Here is an 18123-nt window from a genome sequence, read left to right as displayed (position 1 = left end):
GGCTTTGGCTTCAACCTCAGTTAAATGGAGGGACACAGAAGACTCTTTGGCTTTTATACTCTATGACATGATCACTGACCACCTTAGAAAATCAAGCCTATTTAGACCACGGTTTGGGAGAAGTCACTTAATCTCTTTGAGGCTCAGTTTCATCTATAAAAAAGATGATAACATTGGGAGAAGCCATCTTCAGCAATGAGGAAAGAAAAGGATAATGAAGTCAAGTGAGCAGTCTTGAATCTCAGCCCTGTGTAACCTAAGGGAAGGTTACTGGAACTGGGTCTACTTCCTTCATCTGCAAAATGGGGATAAGAATGTCTGTTGTAAGGACTGTTGAATGATCTTGCTCATGCCAACTTACAGAAGGTACAAAATAAACACTGATCTCCTTTATTCTGATTTCACATTCAGCAAATGAGAGAAATGTGAATGTACTGAAATGTCTGCCAGAAAAAGAAAATCCAACCCTTCAAAAGAATGCTATCAGGGGTTTTGACATCTATTCACCTACACTTCCCTCTTCCACAGTAAGAGGCCCACCTTCTGATCCACATTGCCCATCTCTGCGCTTATCATGGAGCTTTCAAGAGTGAGGACCAGAGGCTGTATGGAGCAGTGGGCACAAACCACAGGGAGCGCTATTCAAAAATGGAAAACGAGGTGGCCCTGACATGGGGTGCTGCTGGGCAGCCTCTCAGACCTGCCCTGCAACAGCATCAGGAGGCTGAGAGTCCCCAACCAGAAGGCCCGAGAGGGGCCCAGGCTGGAAACTTGACTGAGAAGCAGCCCTCATCTCAAGGTGGCTCAACAGCACACCTGAGATCTAGCCCATGCGACAGCGTGGGACCAGGAGGCCCTACTCCACCGCAGTAAGAACATTTATGGGCACCTAAGCTCTGGGAGAATGGCACCTGAGGGAACAGGGCGTGCCCACAAGCAGAGCTCCGGGAGGGAGAAGAGGCAGCCCTGCTCCTAGTCTTAGCCAGCATGCGTCATGTCCAGACCCCAAAAGGGTGACCCTGGCTCAGGTTCTCATGCTCCAGAAGCTGGCCCAGGTGGCAGTGGGTTCCCTGTGGAGGCAGCTCATCATTCACAACACAGCAATGAACCTTCTGCTCCCATGAGGAGAATGTATTTTAAACTTGGGAAGAGTCATAATTCTGGGATGTTCCACATGTTGTCAGCTTTAACCTTCTACAGACACAGGGCCTCTCCTCTGGGAGGAGGGACCTCTGGCACGTGTGGGTGTGTGGTGGGTCCCTCTCCCTATAAGCAGAAATGTGGTGGGCATGCGCCAGGTTTATGATTTGGATCGTGTCCTGCACATAACACCTGTGAGAATACAACTGGGACTAGGACAATGCAGGAAGCATATTCTTCATGAGGTGGTAACCAAAAGTCTCGGCTATACAACAGGAATTCTGGTGGCAGGGCATGGTGGCTCACACCTGTAATGCCAGCACTTTGGGAGGCTGAGGCAGGTGGATCACTTGAGGTCCAGGAGTTCGAGACCAGCCTGGCTAACATGGTGAAACCATTTCTACTAAAAATACAAAAATTAGCTGGGCGTGGTGGTGGGTGCTGTAATCCCAGCTACTGGGGAGGCTGAGACAGGAGAATTGCTTGAACCCAGGAAGCAGAGGTTGCAGTGAGCCAAGATTACACCACTGCACTCTAGCCTGGGTGACAGAGCAAGACTCCGTCTCAAAAAAAAAAAAAAACCCACAAAAAAACTACAAAAGGATTCTGGGTGTAACAATCTCAATAGAGTCAGCAGGTGACTCTGGTTCTTCTAAAATTCTGCCCTTACTTGCCACTCACCACACCCCCAAATCTGAAGGGCCAGCCCATTTCTACCTATGACACCTCACCAGCAAGTAAAGGCCATGGGACCTCGGAAGTCTGTGGTGCTAAGGATGAAGACTCCAGTCAGAGAAGGTGCTCAGCCCTAGTGAGGAGGTTCTGGGAAGCAGGTGGGTCTGCTCAATGCAGTCCCTAACCCTTGGGAGCGTCCGTGTGTAAGGTAAAGGTGTGAGTGGCTTGGGCATGCTGACTCCCTGCTGAGGAAGGCAGGGCCCCTCACATCTGCAGCGGCCGTGTGCATCAGAGAACGGCATGGCTGCACATGTGAGAACTGGGCACACCCGAGCAGTGTCAATAGGAATCCCTTCCCCATTCCATGCCAAACAGTCTTCCCCAGACACAAAGGTTCCAGGTCCTGAGGCTTGACTCTTCTATGGCTCAAAATGGGTTCTGTTTCCAGACGTGCTTGTCTTTGCTTGTCTTAAGGACTCTATTTCAGCCCAATCCTTGACCCTCAGACAAACTGGGACAGGTTGGGAACTTTGATGTTGAGATCGCCAATGTTGATGTTCCGAGGAATCTCTGGCAGGTTGATGTTTTTCACAGCAGACACAGCCCGCGCAGGGGCTGCTGAAAGGCCACCCTGAGAAGAAATGAGAGGCGAGTATGAGACAAATTCTCAGTGTTACCTGCTTAACGCTAAAAAAAAGAAAAGAAAAGAAAAGAAAAAACAAAAACAAACAAGCTCACGCCTGTAATCCTAGCACTTTGGGAGGCCAAGGTGGGTGGATCACCTGAGGTCAGGAGGTCGAGACTGGCCTGGCCAACATGGTGAAACCCATCTCTACCAAAAATACAAAAATTGGCTGAGTGTGGTGGCGGGCGCCTGTAGTCCCAGCTACTAGGGAGGCTGAGGCAGGAAAATCGCTTGAACCTGGGAGGTGGAGGTTGCAGTGAGCTGAGATCACCCCACTGCACTCCAGCCTGGGCAACAGAGAGAGACTCTGTCTCAAAAACAAACAAACAAACAAAATAACAGGTGAGGGATGCCTAGAGAAATTCCAAACTGAGCACACACAACTGAAGTTTTAATTTTCCCCCCTTATTCCTCAAAAGTAGCCAACAAAACAATCTTGAGGTTAGATGGGGTTTGGCACAGGGATCCAAAGCCTGCAGTCCTACTAGACTACCAGTTCCTCAGAGGTGGGGTGTGGCCTATGCAGTTTCACAGCCCCAGCATCTCACAGTGCCTGGCACATGGTGGGTACCCAAAAAATGCTGAAATAATCTAAGGTGGTTTGTCAGGGGCACTTTTCTGGTTACAAAACAAAACAAAACCCCTTCCTCAAAAGACTGAAGACTCTTACTGAAACGTGCAAAGTCACAGGGAAATTCTTAAAAGGAAAAGAAAAGCCATGGCTCTAGGGCAACTGCTTGCCAACTAATAATGTGAAATGAAAAGAGCTGGCTTTGGAAGTGTCGTGTGGCAACAAGCTGGGAGAAGGTGGGGGGTATCACAGATACAGAAGGGCTGGTGACAAAACGCAGAGTCTGCACATCTACAGTGAACCCCCTACCTGGCAGGCTCATCCCCATGTGGAGAGAAGGGCAAAAGTGGATGAAGACTCTCTCACAATCATTTTTCCCCTATTGCCTTCTTTCCGAATGCCAACTCCAATTCTGCCCTCACCCAGCAAGTCTCCATTTCTTCTCATTTCCAACCCCCTTGCCTCTGACTCACTTACTATTCCTGGAATCTTCCCAGCCTACATTTCTGAAAGAACTATAGCTGTCACAATAGCTGTGGTCTGCAAAAGCTTCTTCCACAGGACTGCCAGTCCTCACAGAAAGAAGAATTCTTGGTTTCGCAAGATCAAGTTCCGTTATACAAGGCAAAGAATCTCTTTAAGACCCTCAGATAATTAAAGAGGTAATTTGTTCTGCTATTTCTGCATGTGAAAGTATATGTCTGTAACCTCTGTGCTCTGGTAAGGCTGAGGAAGGGGATGGAGAGACCTCAGAGGGATAGGACAGAATTTAGGTGAACATCTGTATCAAGCCCAGTACCATGTGGGGGTGGACTGAGGTATGTTATTTTCAAGCCTAGCCCAAACTCTACTGTAGTTTTTTTATAAGGCTAACTGGAAATAAGGAAATTGGCAACTCTGAGGTCTGAAAGACACCACGAGAAATGGCTGCTGGGAGATCAGACTCTTAGAGCACACAAACTAGGAAACCACACTGGAATAGGAGAAGAGGGTTCTGGGTCCCTCCAAGGAACGAGTGGCTTTCAAAGGAGGAATTACAAACCACAAACATGGGTCATAACCCCCAAGCCAAAAGCTGTTTGCTTTCCTCTGCCATCTGGCTTTTCTATTTACTCTTTTACCCTGAAAGTCTGAGATTTCAAACCTTGTTATCTGTTTAATTTTCAGGGCTGGTTGACCTTCAAATCCATGAGTTTCAATGGACTCAAGGAAGAAAGAAGATGAGTATCATTTCCTGAGGTTTCACAGCAACACAAACCAACACATGTACACACTCCTGCCTCTGCCCAGGTTTTCTCTACCCAGCCAGGGCTAGAACACAGTTGCTTACTCACCTCGGATTTCTCCAGCCTGTTTTGAGCTTCAATCTGAGCCACGATTTCATTCATGTTTGTTTCCAACACCATCCCACCCATCACCACCTCCTGGAGGATGTAGTGCACCTAAAGTGGAAGCAAAAATCAGAAGAGTCAGAATACTCCGTGGTGGTCAAAGTGTAACCCATGAGGTTTCCTTTTCCTGCAGCAGCAGAGTGGTCAGATATGACAACAGGTCCTGACTCAGAACTCAGACACTCAAGCCCCTTTGCCCATCCACCTCTCCAGTGACACCACGAGGGGTCTCTCCCAGGTCTTGGCACAGGGCAACATGAATCTCTCCCCTCAGCAGTGAGGTGGTAGCTACGAGCACAGGCTTCAAAGTTAGGCAGCTCTTGTTTAAATTCTGGCTCTGCTACTTGCTAGCTGGGTGGCCCTGGGCAAATTATCTTTAAAGTGCTTCAGCTTCCTTCCAGGATTGCAGTGAGGGCTGGATGAGATAAATATGTGTAAAGCACCTAGCCTGGTGCCCAGTTCACACTGGGTTCCAAGTAATTATGGCTTTCATTATTAATATTACCATCATCAACACTGACTGTCATTAAGTAGGTCCAGTTATGACAGAATAATCCCTATCCAAGCAACTGAAATGAATGTCTCCCACCTTCCACAAGGCAGATCCTCCAGGCTGTGCTCCACTGAAGGGACGTGATCAGAGCAAGATAGAGCCCAATTCCTTTGCACCTCTCCTAACCTCATTTCTTACTGCTTAGATTAGAAAGCAGATTCAGCATAAACACCTTTCTAAGCATAAGGCTCACATTTGGGCTTAGGTTCCATCTAGCTAGTTATCTAAACAAAGCTGAATCTCAGTGTACCTAACCGCTGTGATGGGACAGAGGTTGACTCAACCATTGCACCCCATCATAGTAGGAAAGCTGTCACAGAAAGCCCTGGGTGGGTCAAAGCAGAGATGCCCACTGGGGTTCATAAGGAATGGTACTGCATATTTCAAACCAAATCGTATCAAATGGCCCTCAAGGTGCTTTCAGTCAAGGTGAGAAGATAGCAAGTACAACCTTCTATTGTTAACTAAGTGCCAAATGATTGGGATAATCCTGGGGAAGTCAGAGAAGAAAGGGAACTGTGGCTAGAGAGATCAGAGAGTTTCACAGAGACAGTGGGAGGACTGAAGCTGGGCTCTGACATTAGAGAAGCAGGGGAAAGAATTTCAGGTAGAAGGTGTTGGAAGGAGCAATTCAGCTGGTGTGTGGGCAGGTATGGGGAGCTTCTGGGTCTGGCTGGGATGGCAACTTTATTTACGCAGGAGAGAGGCTAAGACAAGGCTGAGAAGGTAATTTGGGTCTGGAGCAGGACTTCTCAGCCTGGGTACCAGTGACATCTGGCGCCAGAAAATTCTCTGCTGTGGGGCTGTCCTGTCGCTGTGGCCTGTTCTCTGGCATCCCTGGTCTCTAGTCCTCCAGCTTGACAATCAAAAATGTCTCCAGAATTGTCATATGTGTTCCAGGGGGCAAACTTACCCCAGCTGAGCACCACTGGTCTAGAGTCTACAGTCAACCACCAGTTTACTCTGTAAGCAATGCAGAGTCAAGAAGAAAGATGTGTCTGCATATCTGGGCACTGTGCACTTCTGACATCTGAAGTTCTCTGGCATTGGCTCCCTGTATTTTGCCCTCAGGAAGTGCAGGGAACTTCTGATCTTGAGGACAGAGTATAATAAATCAAATGTATTCCCGTGTATGTGTGCCCACATTGAGCCTTATTAACCACTGTTCTGTCTACATACACACACACTCTCACGAGGTGTTCTTACATTTTATACAATATGAATTATTCATTAGCTATATGCAAATAAAGATTTAATGGTAAAAGTCTCATATTTAGATAATTTACAAAATGTTAAGATTGGTTTTAAAATAATTCCCTGGGGGAATTCCACTGTTTATACTTGTCCCCATCAATAAATAGGCCTCTGAACACAGTATGGTGGTTCCTCAAAAAGATTAAAAACAGAATTACCATATGGCTCAACTATTCCACTTTTGGGTACACACTCAAAAGAACTGAAAGTAAAGACTTGAGGAGAATGTGTACACCCATGTTCATAGCAGTATTATTCACAACAATACTGGAACAATTGGAAGCAGCCCAAGTGTCCATGAACAGACAATTGGATCAACAAAATGTGCCACAGAAATACAACAGAATATTATTCAGCCTTAAAAAGGAAAGGAATTCTGCTTTTTTGGTTTTGTTTTGTTTTGTTTCTATCTGAATTGAGACGCTGTAAAAGGGAAGGGAATTCTGAGACACACTGTAACACAGATGAACCTTGAAGACACTGTAAGTGAAACAACCCACACACAAAAGGATGAGGACTGTGTGATTCCACTCCTATGAGGTACCCAGAGTAGTCAAATTCAGAGACAGAAACTGGAATGGGGGCTGCCATGGGCAGGGGGAAGAGGGCAGTGGTTACAGGGCTGTTGTTTTGCAAGATAAAGAGCTCTGGAGATGGATGGTGGTGGCGACTGCACAACAATGTGGACATACTTAATGCCACAGAACTGTAAGTTTAAAAATAGTGAAGACAGGAAACTTTGTTACATATTTTACCACAATTTAATAAAAAAGGAGAGAAACAGTCCTCTATACCTGTACTTTCAGTATTTATTCCTTTTGTTTAGCCAATCCCTGTGTGGGTAGAAAGTAGTACTTGTTGAGTATCTATTATGAACCAAGTACTTTATGTAACTTACCTTAATTTTACAACATTCATCTAAGGTAGGTAATGTAACCTTCACTTTATTATTATTACTACTACTATTATTATTATTACTATTATTATTTGAGGCAAAGTCTCACTCTGTTCCCCAGGCTGGAGTACAGTGTTGTGTACTTGGCTCACTGTACCCTCCGCCTCCTGGGTTCAAGCAATTCTCCCAACTCAGCCTCCTGAGTAGCTGGGATTATATGCACCTGTCACCACGCCCAGCTAATTTTTATATTTTTAGTAGAGTCGGGGTTTCCTCATGTTGGCCAGGCTGGTCTGGAACTCCTGACCTCAGATGATCCGCCTGCCTTGGCCTCCCAAAGTGCTGAGATTACAGGCGTAAGCCACCACGCCCGGCCTGTCTTGTCTTTATATATGAATAAATTGATACATTTTATGTATGAGGAAAAGGCAATAAAATGATCCCAATGTCATGTATGTTAGTAGCAGAATGGTGTTGATTCCAGAGCTCATGTTCTACCCTTTCTATCATACTTCCTCAGAATCCCAAACTGTGTCTTCCACTCTATTCATCCCTGACACCTATTCCACATGAAATCATTTAAGACTTTGGTGTGTTAAGATCATGTATTAATTCTTCCATGCTTTATCTCCAAGGCCTAGAACAATGCTCAGAGTAGGCATGCTGAAAGAATGAAAGGCTTTCCATATATCTGAGTAGCATATTCCTTGGGCTTTAGGGACTTCGAAGACCGACAACAGTGTGGTGGTGGGGGCTTTATGGAGAAGGTATAGTAAAAGGCCTAACACATGATGTCGTGGAGACTAGTGGCTGGTTAACAGAAAAAGTCAGTTAAAGCTTCTTATTTAACACTGCATCATAAAGTCAGCATTTTCAAATGCTGTTCAAAATGTGTTCCAAATGCAAAAAGAAGAAATAGAAAAGCAAACTCCATTTTTGTTATAACTATAGGATATCCAAAACTCCAAACCCCCAAACAGGTGAAAAAGCTGTCAAAAGCAGGGAGCTCCGGCAGGGACTCCTTTGCTTCACAGAAGGAAAAGAAGAAAGGATGCTACAGGGAGAGGACAGGGAAGCTGGAGATCTCAGAAAGACCTGCAAAAATATGTACTTCCTGTGAGTAAAGGACACACTCCGGTATCAAATTAATTCCTCGTTTTTAGAAGGCAGGAACTTCCTTGGACCTGAAGTTGAGGCTAAATGAGAAATCACACAAGCTACATTTGCCTCACAGACGTGGTCTCCATGGTAGTAGAGAAGACAGCCTTTGCATTGAGGAGATGCTAAGAGACACCTTGCCTATCTCGATTGGCTGGCTGGAGACTAAGGGTACACGGACTCACCCAGAACCCTAAATCAAGGGAACAACTGTAGCCAGCCCAGAACACAGTTTTGGTAGCTCCCCCAGCAAGCATCCTGCAAACAGCTGGTCCCTGAAAAACTTGCCTATTTAAGTATACAAAAAATCTAAACAGGATCTATAAAAATATACAGTGAGGAAAAATTAGGAAAGAAATAGGAAAACCAAATGGCAGACTAAGACCACACACTGGAAAAGGGCCTCCATGGACTAGATACAATGGTAATAAAATATTTTACACAATGAAAAAAAGAAAACTTGACAAAATAGTTGTCTCTATGAAATGAGAGCTCAAAGCAGAAATACAGAACTTCAGCAGAGGTAGGGAGACGAGAAGAGAAGACAAGCTGTATACTAGCAGAACTGAGGAAAGAAGTGAAAGGAAAAATACTGTTATAGAAATGAAGGTGAAACTGGAAGAAGCAAAGGGAGAAGAGAGACTGCTAAAAACACAGTGGGAACAAAAGGAGAGAAATGAAAAAAAAAAAAAGAAACCAAAAAGGGCTAAAAGAAATAGAGAAGAAACAGTTACAAAAGACAGCAAAGGAGATGTAATATTTGCATAAAAGAAAACTTTAACATGAATGGGAAAAATATGTAAAGATATGTTCATAAAGATAGAATCTAAGATGTTTCTGAACTATAAGAGGATTGGGGTGTACATACTGAAAGGTCACACTGTATCCCAGGGAAAACAAATTCAGAATAGGCAGTACCAAGATACACCTTTAAGTAAGGTTTCTGAGTTCCTGCAACCAGGCAAAAAGATCAAATCACTTAAAAGAGAAACAAAATCATGAAAATTTCCACATTAATATTTGATGCTAACAGAAAATGGAACAATACCTACAAAATTCTCAAGGACAGAAAGTGTGACTCAAGGACTTTACTTATTTTTATTTTCATTTTTGAGATGGGGTCTCGCTCTGTCACCAGGCTGGAGTGCAGTGGCGTGATCTCGGCTCACTGCAACCTCCACCTCCTGGGTTCAAGCAATTCTCCTACCTCAGCCTCCCAAGGAGCTGGGACTATAGGCATGCGCCACCATGCCCAGCTAATTTTTGTATTTTTAGTAGAGATGGGGTTTCACCATGTTGGCCAGGATGGTCCGGATCTCTCAACCTCATATTCCGCCCCCCTTGGCCTCCCAAAGTGCTGGGATTAGGGCGTGAGCCACTGTGCCCAGCAGACTCAAGGACTTTATACCCAGTCAACTGTCCAGCAAGGGTAACAGAATGGGGACCACTGTTCCCAAATATATATTTTTTTCTTTCTTTCTTTTTTTTTTTTTTTTGAGACAGAGTTTCACTCTTGTTGCCCAGACTGGAGTGCAATGGTGCTATCTCTGCTCACCGCAACCTCTGCCTCCCTGGTTCAAGCGATTCTCCTGCTTCAGCCTCCTGAGTAGCTGGGATTACAGGCATGTGCACCACGCCTGGCTAATTTTGTATTTTTCGTAGAGATGGGGTTTCTCCATGTTGGTCAGGCTGGTCTCAAACTCCCAACCTCAAGTGATCCACCCACCTCAGTCTCTCAAAGTGCTGGCATTACAAGCATGAGCCACCACACGCGGCCAAGTATTTCTTAAGGAATCTACAAAAGGAAGCACTTGTGCCAACTAAGAGGTGACTGGAAAAACTATGGCAGGGCCAGGCCTGGTGGCTCATGCTTGTAATCCCAGCACTTTGGGAGGCCAAGGCGGGTGGATCATTTGAGGTCAGGAGTTCAAGACCAGCCTGGCCAACATGGTGAAACCCCATCTCTACTAAAAATACAAAAATTAGCCAGGTGTGGTGGCACACACCTGTAATCCCAGCTACTCAGGAGGCTGAGGCAGAATCGCTTGAACCTGGGAGGTGGAGGCTGCAGTGAGCTGAGATTGCGCCATTGTACTCTAGCCTGGGAGATGGAGCGAGACTCCATCTCAAAAAAAAAAAAAAAGTTAGCTGGGCAGAAGTGGCACTTGCCTGTAATCCCAGCTACTTGGGAGGCTGGGGCAGGAGAATCGCCTGAACCCAGGAGGAGGTTGTAGTGAGCCAAGATCATGTCACTGCACTCCAGCCTGGGCAACAAGAGCGAAAATCCTTCTCAAAAACAAAAACAAAACAAAAAACTACGGCAAAAACTTGCAGTGAGCACTGAAACTACTTAACTGTAGGTCTAAGACTAAAATAGGATTAGGGTAACAACGGAGTGTCAATACTATATGCTTTGATGATGTAGAAAACTCCAGCTAGTAAAAACTAGGAAGAGAAGAGGGGAAAAAAGGAGGGAGGTAGAATACGAACACGGATTTCCTCACCCTCAGTAACTGAGAGTCCATGGATAGCATTTAAAACTAAAGTAATAATGGTATGGTTAATCTGACTTTTACTGTGACTTTTCCCGTGAATGTCCACACCTACCATTATTTGCTATAAACAAAACTTTGAGAGCCATTAAATTTTTGGCAAAGGCCAAAAAACTCTCTTTCTTTTTTTTTTTTTTTTGAGACAGGGTCTTGCTTTGTCACCCAGGCTGGAGTGCAGTGCCATGATTATAGCTCATTGCAGCCTTGAACTACTGGGCTCCAGCAATCCTCCTGCCTCAGTCTCCTGAGTAGCTGGGCCTATAGGCACATGCCACCATGCCCAGCTTTTTTTTTTTTTTTTTTTAAATTTTTAAGTAGAGATGAGGTCTTGCTATGTTGCTCAGGTTGATCTTGAACTCCTGAGCTCAAGGGATGCTCCCGCCTCAGCCTCCCAAAGTATTGAGATTACAGGTGTGAGCCAATGTGCCCAACCCAGAAAGATCTCTTCTGCTGATTTGAGTTTTTTGCCATTATTGCAAAAAACTCACCCAAAATGCATCATCTACAATTTCCAGTTTCTCTAAAGTTAGAACTCAGACTGCTATGAAACAGTAAGTACAGAATCCTAGATTTTTAGGATTCCTCCACCTCTACTCTTCCATAGTTATCTTACCCAACCTAATTCAGCTTCATTTCCTTTTTAAAGTAACTTGTCCTTCCAAAGCATTCCTCTTAGTTTTCACAGAATAATTTTCTTTTCTCTTTTTTTTGGAAACAGTCTCACTCTGTCGCCCAGCTGGAGTGCAGGGGCGCGATCTCGACTCACTGCGGCCTCTGTCTCCCAGGTTCAAGCAATTCTCTTGCCTCAGCCTCCTGAGTAGCTGGGTCTACAGGCGCACGCCACCACGCCAGCTTATCTTTTGTATTTTTAGTAGAACCAGGGTTTTACCATGTTGCCCAGGCTGGTCTCGAACTCCTACGTGCTAGGATTACAGGCATGAGCCACCACGCACAGCCAGAATAATTTTTTCTTCCTCATAATTTAATACGTATATTATTTAATCAAATTACATAATTACAGTACCACTTTACTGGCATAAAGAGATCTGGAAACATCACAACTGACCTTTAGTAAGCAAAATGACTCAAGTGTAACTGAGCAATGGATAAGTAAACAGCTGCCCGTATTAGTCCTGCTAGTCAGTTCAGACCTTGTCCACTGAACATGAAAAGCTGACCACGAAAGATGACTAACATTTCTCTGACTGGAGACAGACAGGACTTGAGAAAGTTGGAGGCTGCTAAGCATGGGTGTGGGGAGCAAGCAGTCAAGAATCAATACTGAACTCATGAATCTAAAGAACTGGAGATACAGTCAGGGCACAAAGAAGGGTTCTGTTGAAACAACGGAAGTTGGCTGGTGGGCTGACCTTGAGGAAGCCTGCAGAAATCTAGGTAAATACCTGAGAGAAGACTGACTGACAGATAAAGTCACAAACCAACACAGGGAGGCTGGTAGGGAAAGAAAATCTGAGATGTGAGTCATGTAAATGGCATTCGAAACCACAGGAACAGAAGGAAAGAGGCTAAGTCTTCAAGAGGCCTAAACCCAGACTCACACAGTGTGCAATGAACAAATATGAATTATCAAGTAATGATAATTCAACTTTCTCTCTACTCAGCAAGCATGGGAAATAATGACACTAGCAAAATGCATTCAGAAGTGTTTATTAACAGAGTTTAAACAAAAGTGCTACTGATTTTTCAGTACTTGGCAAATCCAATGGTTATTTAACCTAAAAATAATTACAACCAGGATGAGTTTCATCTGACATAAAGATTAGGATAACCCCAATAAACCAACAGGATAACTTGACATAAGGGGAAGACAACAGAAAAAATGCTTCAGGCGATAAATCTGAAATCTTAAAAGGTAAAATGAGGCATAGATACTGATGTTTTCCAAGATCAAGATACATAAATTTATGACCACATTTTAGTGAGTGAAAGTTGATGTTTTTAGCTCTGTCCTATTTAGATTTTTCTCTTGGAACCCCTGAAAATAGTCAAGAGTAGGAATGAGTACTTAGTCAAAATGTCAGTTCCTCTAAAGACAATTTAACCTGTTATCGAGTCTCTCCATTCTCCCCCAACACCTCTGGACATCTGTGTCTCTTCATTTTTCTTTTTCTTGAGACATGGTCTCACTCTGTCGCCCAGGATGGAATGCAGTGGCACGATCTCGGCTCATTGCAACCTCCATCTCCCGGATTCAAGCGATCCTATATAGCCTCAGCCTCCCCAGTAGTTGGGACTATAGGCCACACGCCACCACACCCGGCTAATTTTTTTTTTTTTTTTTTTTTTGAGACAGAGTCTCGCTCTGTGGCCCAGGCTGGAGTGCAGTGGTGCGATCTCGGCTCACTGCAACATCCGCCTCCCAGGTTCAAGTGATTCTCCTGCCTCAGCCTCCCAAGTAGCTGGGACTACAGGCACGTGCCACCACACCTGGCTAATTTTTTGTCTTTTTTGTAGAGACGGGGTTTCACTGTGTTAGCCAGGATAGTCTCGATCTCCTGACCTCGTGATCCACCCACCTCAGCCTCCCAGGCTGATAGCTTTTTTACTAGTTTCATTAATTCCTAAGAAAGGGCTTCAGAAAATAAGTAGGGAAGAGATTGTTGAGAGATGGGAAATGCATCATTTTCTTGTCTATACTTGAAGGCGTGGTGGCTACTAATAAGTCAAAGGGTAACAAGACGCTCTGAGGTGACTCAGCACTGACAGGGGAAGAGAAAATCATCTGAGAGTCATCTTGGCCCACAGTCAGACTCTAGTTCCCATATTATTCATTTTAGAAACAAATGAAAAGGGGAAGAAGATATCTTTATGAGTAGAATTGAGGGCCTGGTACATATGCCTTTTTCTCTCTTACTCGGTACTTTCATTCCAAAGTCCAATGTTTTATCGGTGTTTTAAGACAAGCAAAGAACTGACTATCCTCATTCCTTTGCACCTCTTTTACCTAAAAACGAACATATGGTAATTAGATTCAATGACTCTTGGGTGGATATCTATGTAGGTGTAACTACAATGAACAACATGAAGCACATTAAGAAGTACCAGGCATACTTGATGTCACTGAAAAATTGACTTCTAGCTAAGGAGACAAAACAATATGAGTCAAAGAGTTAGACATTAAATCACCATTAAATCATTTTAACAGAAACCTTCAAAAGTATATTACACACTCCCATGACTTCTAAAAAAGAATATTCTAAATGTAATTGGGCTTTTTTTTTGGGGGGGGAGTGCTTTTTTTGCAGCTCACTGTTAATATCAAGTAATGAATTGTATTTACTTATTTTTCTTTAGATGGAGTCTCACTCTGTCGCTCAGGCTGGAGTGCAGTGGCACCATCTCGGCTCACTGCAACCTCCACCTCCCAGGTTCCAGCGATTCTCCTGCCTCAGATTCCCAGGCAGTTGGAACGACAGGTGCGTGCCACCACGCCTGGCTAATTTTTTGTATTTTCAGTAGAGACGTGGGTTTCACTGTGTTAGCCAGGATGGTCTCTATCTCCTGACCTAGTGATCCGTATGCCTTGGCCTCCCAAAGTGCTGGGATTACAGGCATGAGCCACTGTGCCCAGCCTATGAATTGTACTTTTTAAAAAAAATTATTTTACTTTAAGTTCTGGGGTACATGTGCAGAATGTGCAGGTTTTTACATAGGTATACACGTGACATGGTGGTTTGCTGCACCCATCAACCGGTCATCTATATTAGGTATTTCTCCTAATGCTATCCTTCTCCTAGCCCCCCACCCCCCAACAGGTGCTGGTGTATGATGTTCCCCTCCCTGTGCCCATGTGTTCTCATTGTTCAACTGCCATTTATGAGTGAAAATATATGGTGTTTGGTTTTCTGTTCTTGTGTTAGTTTGCTGAGAATGATGGTTTCCAGCTTCATCCATGTCCCTGCAAAGGACAAGAACTCACCCTTTTTTTATGGCTGCATAGTATTTCATGGTGAATTGTATTTTAATGCTAAGATTCCTTCAGGAACTCTCAGGCACATAGAGCTGTCTGGTCCTAAGCAGCTCTGAAGAAAGCAAGCCAAGAAAGCAACTTTGCTTTGTAAAGTTGTTTTCCCTTTCACCTGCTCTTAGTGTCTTCTAAATCACTTTTATGAACTTTTTGACCTTCAGACTGGACATTTGCATGGTTTTCTCTAGATGTCTTCTTGTCATAAAATCCCACAAGACATTCAATCCCTAGCCATTGATTTCTTTCTCTCTTTCACTCACATGATCATACACTGTTTCAATGGGCAATGAATGAATCCAGTGGAGCCTCCTCTTATACATCAGATGGAAGTGGCTGGCTGGTTTAGGGGCCACAGAGATTGAAAATTTATTTTAAGCATTACAATCACTCTAAGCACTCTAAGATGCACATGAGCACAGGCACATGAGAACAGAGGCAAAGAAGAGCAGATTCAAATCTTCCATGTCACACTCATTCCAGATACACACTAATTAAGTAGAATTGAGGGCAGATTCGTCCTGTATTTAGAATTTTTCGTTTCCTTTTTGTTTTTGGACAAATGGATAGAGGTGAATAAGTTAAATGTTTCAGTGAGCCCACTGTACCTACCACATAAAAGGTAGTGTGTTAGGTTCAAGGCATTCACTGATTTTTCTTTTTTTTTTTTTTTTTGAGACAGGGTCTTGCTCTGTCACTATCACTCAAGCTGAAGAGCAGAGGTGTGATCATGGCTTACAGCAGCCTTGACCTCCGAGGCTCAAGTGATCTCACCTCAGCCTCCAGAGTAGCTGGGACCACCGATGTGCATCACCATGCCCAGCTAATTTTTGTATTTTTCGTAGAGACAGGGTTTCACCATGTTGCCCAGGCTGATCTCAAACTCCTGGGCTCAAGCAATCCTTCTGCTTCAACCTCCCAGAGTGCTGGGATTACAGCACCTGGCCGATTTTTCACTAAAAGAATATAATCTCTAACAATGTCTATTTTCAAATAGGCTTAACATCACAGAATGTTAAGAGCTGGAAGAAGGAAATGAAGATAAGATGTGGATCCTGTCCTTAAAGGGTTTAGAATCAAGTAAGAAAGATTAAACATGTAGAGAATTAACTATAATAAAACGAAGTCTGTGATAAATACTATGACCCAAGTACAAAGTGCTATGTTATTTCAGAGAAGGGTGACCTTAAGACTAATTGGCAATTGGAGGAAAAGGCAGCCAGGCAGAGGGAATGGCAAATTACCTAGCAACTCATTAATTATTCTTCCTGCTCTACTAATTCATCATCTTTTTTTTTTTGAGACAGATTTTCGCTCTGTCACCCACGCTGGATTGTAGTGGTGCGATCTCAGTTCACTGCAACCTCCGCCTCCCGGGTTCAAGCAATTCTCCTGCCTCAGCCTCCTGAGTAACTAGGATTACAGGCATGTGCCACTGCGCCTGGCTAATTTTTCTATTTTTAGTAGAGATGGGGTTTCTCTATGTTGGCCAGGCTGATTTCGAACTCCTAAACTTGTGATCTGCCCAATTTGGCCTCCCAAAGTGCTGGGATGACAGGCATGAGCCACCACACCCAGCTCATCTTCTTTTATAATTAATAAAAGGATCACTCACTCACTGGCTTCATGTTTTATGCTCTTTGAGTATCCACAGTTGACTACAGTAAAGTATACTCACTACATATTATTACTTCCTTTTTAAAAAAACGAATTCCTATTATGAGTCAGGGTTCTCTGTGAAATCATTTTTTTTTAAATGTTCTAGCAGGACTTTTTCTTTCTAGCCCAGTGTTTCATCCTCCTTTGGCTACTACCTGTTTGCACTGCTGATCCCAAACGCCAAGCACAGTGCTAAGTATAGAAAAAGATCCAAACCTTGTCCTTTTGAATTTTATCCTTCATTGGTTGCTTATCTGCTAACAAAACATAACACAAACACATTTCCCCATATTTAGGATGTCAAAGGAGGCAGGAACATTACAGGCAGCATTGCAGAGTGTAGAGGGAGCAGGTCCAGAATCAGAGTCCAGGATCTGAATCTGGCTCTATCACTTACCAGCTGTGTGACCTTAGAGAAACTGAGGCTTCCTACCAATAAACCTCAGTTTCTTCATCTGTAAAATGGGGAGAACCAGAGTTCTTGGCTGCCAGGCTTATTCTAAAGATTAAAAAAGATGATGTAGGAAATAAATGAGACACTGTAGATAAAGCACTTGGCTATCTATTATGTGCCTGGTTCTTAGTAAGTACTTGATGGATGTTGGTTAATTTGGTAGTTATAATCAAAGTCATCTTGACCAACCTCTTTCCCAGTGCAGGATTCTGTTCTTTGGCTCCTGCAACAGTATAGATCCTTCACTCTGGTGACAGATCCTTCGCCTCCATGAAGAGAGCTCACTACTGTTTCCAAGCTGCTCAGTGGGCTGTTGAGCAGCAACAACTGTCAGAGAGTTTTTAACTGTACTGAGCTACAACAAGCATCAAATAATTTCCACCCCCAATCCTACCTGTGTCCTCTGGAGCAACAGAGAGTAAGTCCCTGCTCTCTACCCTGAGATTCTATCACTCTGCCTAAGGCAACCACATAGGCAGGCAGGTAAGTGAAGCACAATTTGGCCATCAAAAAAAAAAAAAAAAAAAAAGTTCAAATGCCACGCCTAGATCTCACAAACCTGTTTCTAAGGAGACTATCTCCATCCCCACAGTTCCCTGCTCCTTCTAAATCGCTGCCCATGGAATAGCCCTGCGCCCCACTCCACCCACTCGCCCTTTACATGCTGGATCAAAGACTTCCAAAGTTGTAACATCCCTAAACACAAGTTACAAAAATAGTTCAGTATCACTGCAGCGTTAAGTTCAAAGCAAGAGGTAAGGCTAGAGAGGCAGGCTGGGCATGCTCACGGAGGTCTTTGTACATGAGAAGGGGCTATGGCTTCACCCTTTTGGCAGTGGTCCCCAACTTTAAAAAAATATCATGAAAATTCACTAAATAACATACTTCCCTCAATTACTTAGTGTCACTGAACTATCATAAGGTTCTGAGGAAGGTGGTGGAGGGGAGTGAGGCATGTCCTTCTCCTCCTCAAGAATCGCTGCAGTTAGGGGTATACATCAGCAAGAGAGTTAGTAAAAAATACATTTTTAAATATATCGGCCGGGCGCAGTGGCTCAAGCCTGTAATCCCAGCACTTTGGGAGGCCGAGACAGGCGGATCACGAGGTCAGGAGATCGAGACCATCCTGGAGAACACGGTGAAACCCGTCT

The 18123-nt window shown here is 44.1% G+C and overlaps 1 protein-coding gene across 1 annotated transcript in view; it reads right to left on the bottom strand.

The window, feature by feature from the left end:
- Positions 1–367: 367 nt before the first annotated feature.
- LOC105488316 (adaptor related protein complex 3 subunit sigma 2) overlaps positions 368–18123 on the bottom strand; it is a 64690-nt gene continuing 46934 nt past the window's right edge. The window contains exons 5-6 of the mRNA XM_071100682.1: positions 4406–4513; positions 368–2446 (exon numbers count right to left, since the gene is read on the bottom strand). Coding sequence (XP_070956783.1) covers positions 2318–2446; positions 4406–4513 — 237 coding nt within the window. The 3' untranslated portion in view covers positions 368–2317. The remainder of the gene's footprint in view (positions 2447–4405; positions 4514–18123) is intronic.

Source organism: Macaca nemestrina, chromosome 7, assembly GCF_043159975.1.
Source record: "Macaca nemestrina isolate mMacNem1 chromosome 7, mMacNem.hap1, whole genome shotgun sequence".
NCBI classification, from domain to species: Eukaryota; Metazoa; Chordata; class Mammalia; order Primates; family Cercopithecidae; genus Macaca; species Macaca nemestrina.
The sequence above is the reverse complement of the archived record's forward strand: the minus strand, read 5'-3'. Positions and strand labels throughout refer to the sequence as shown.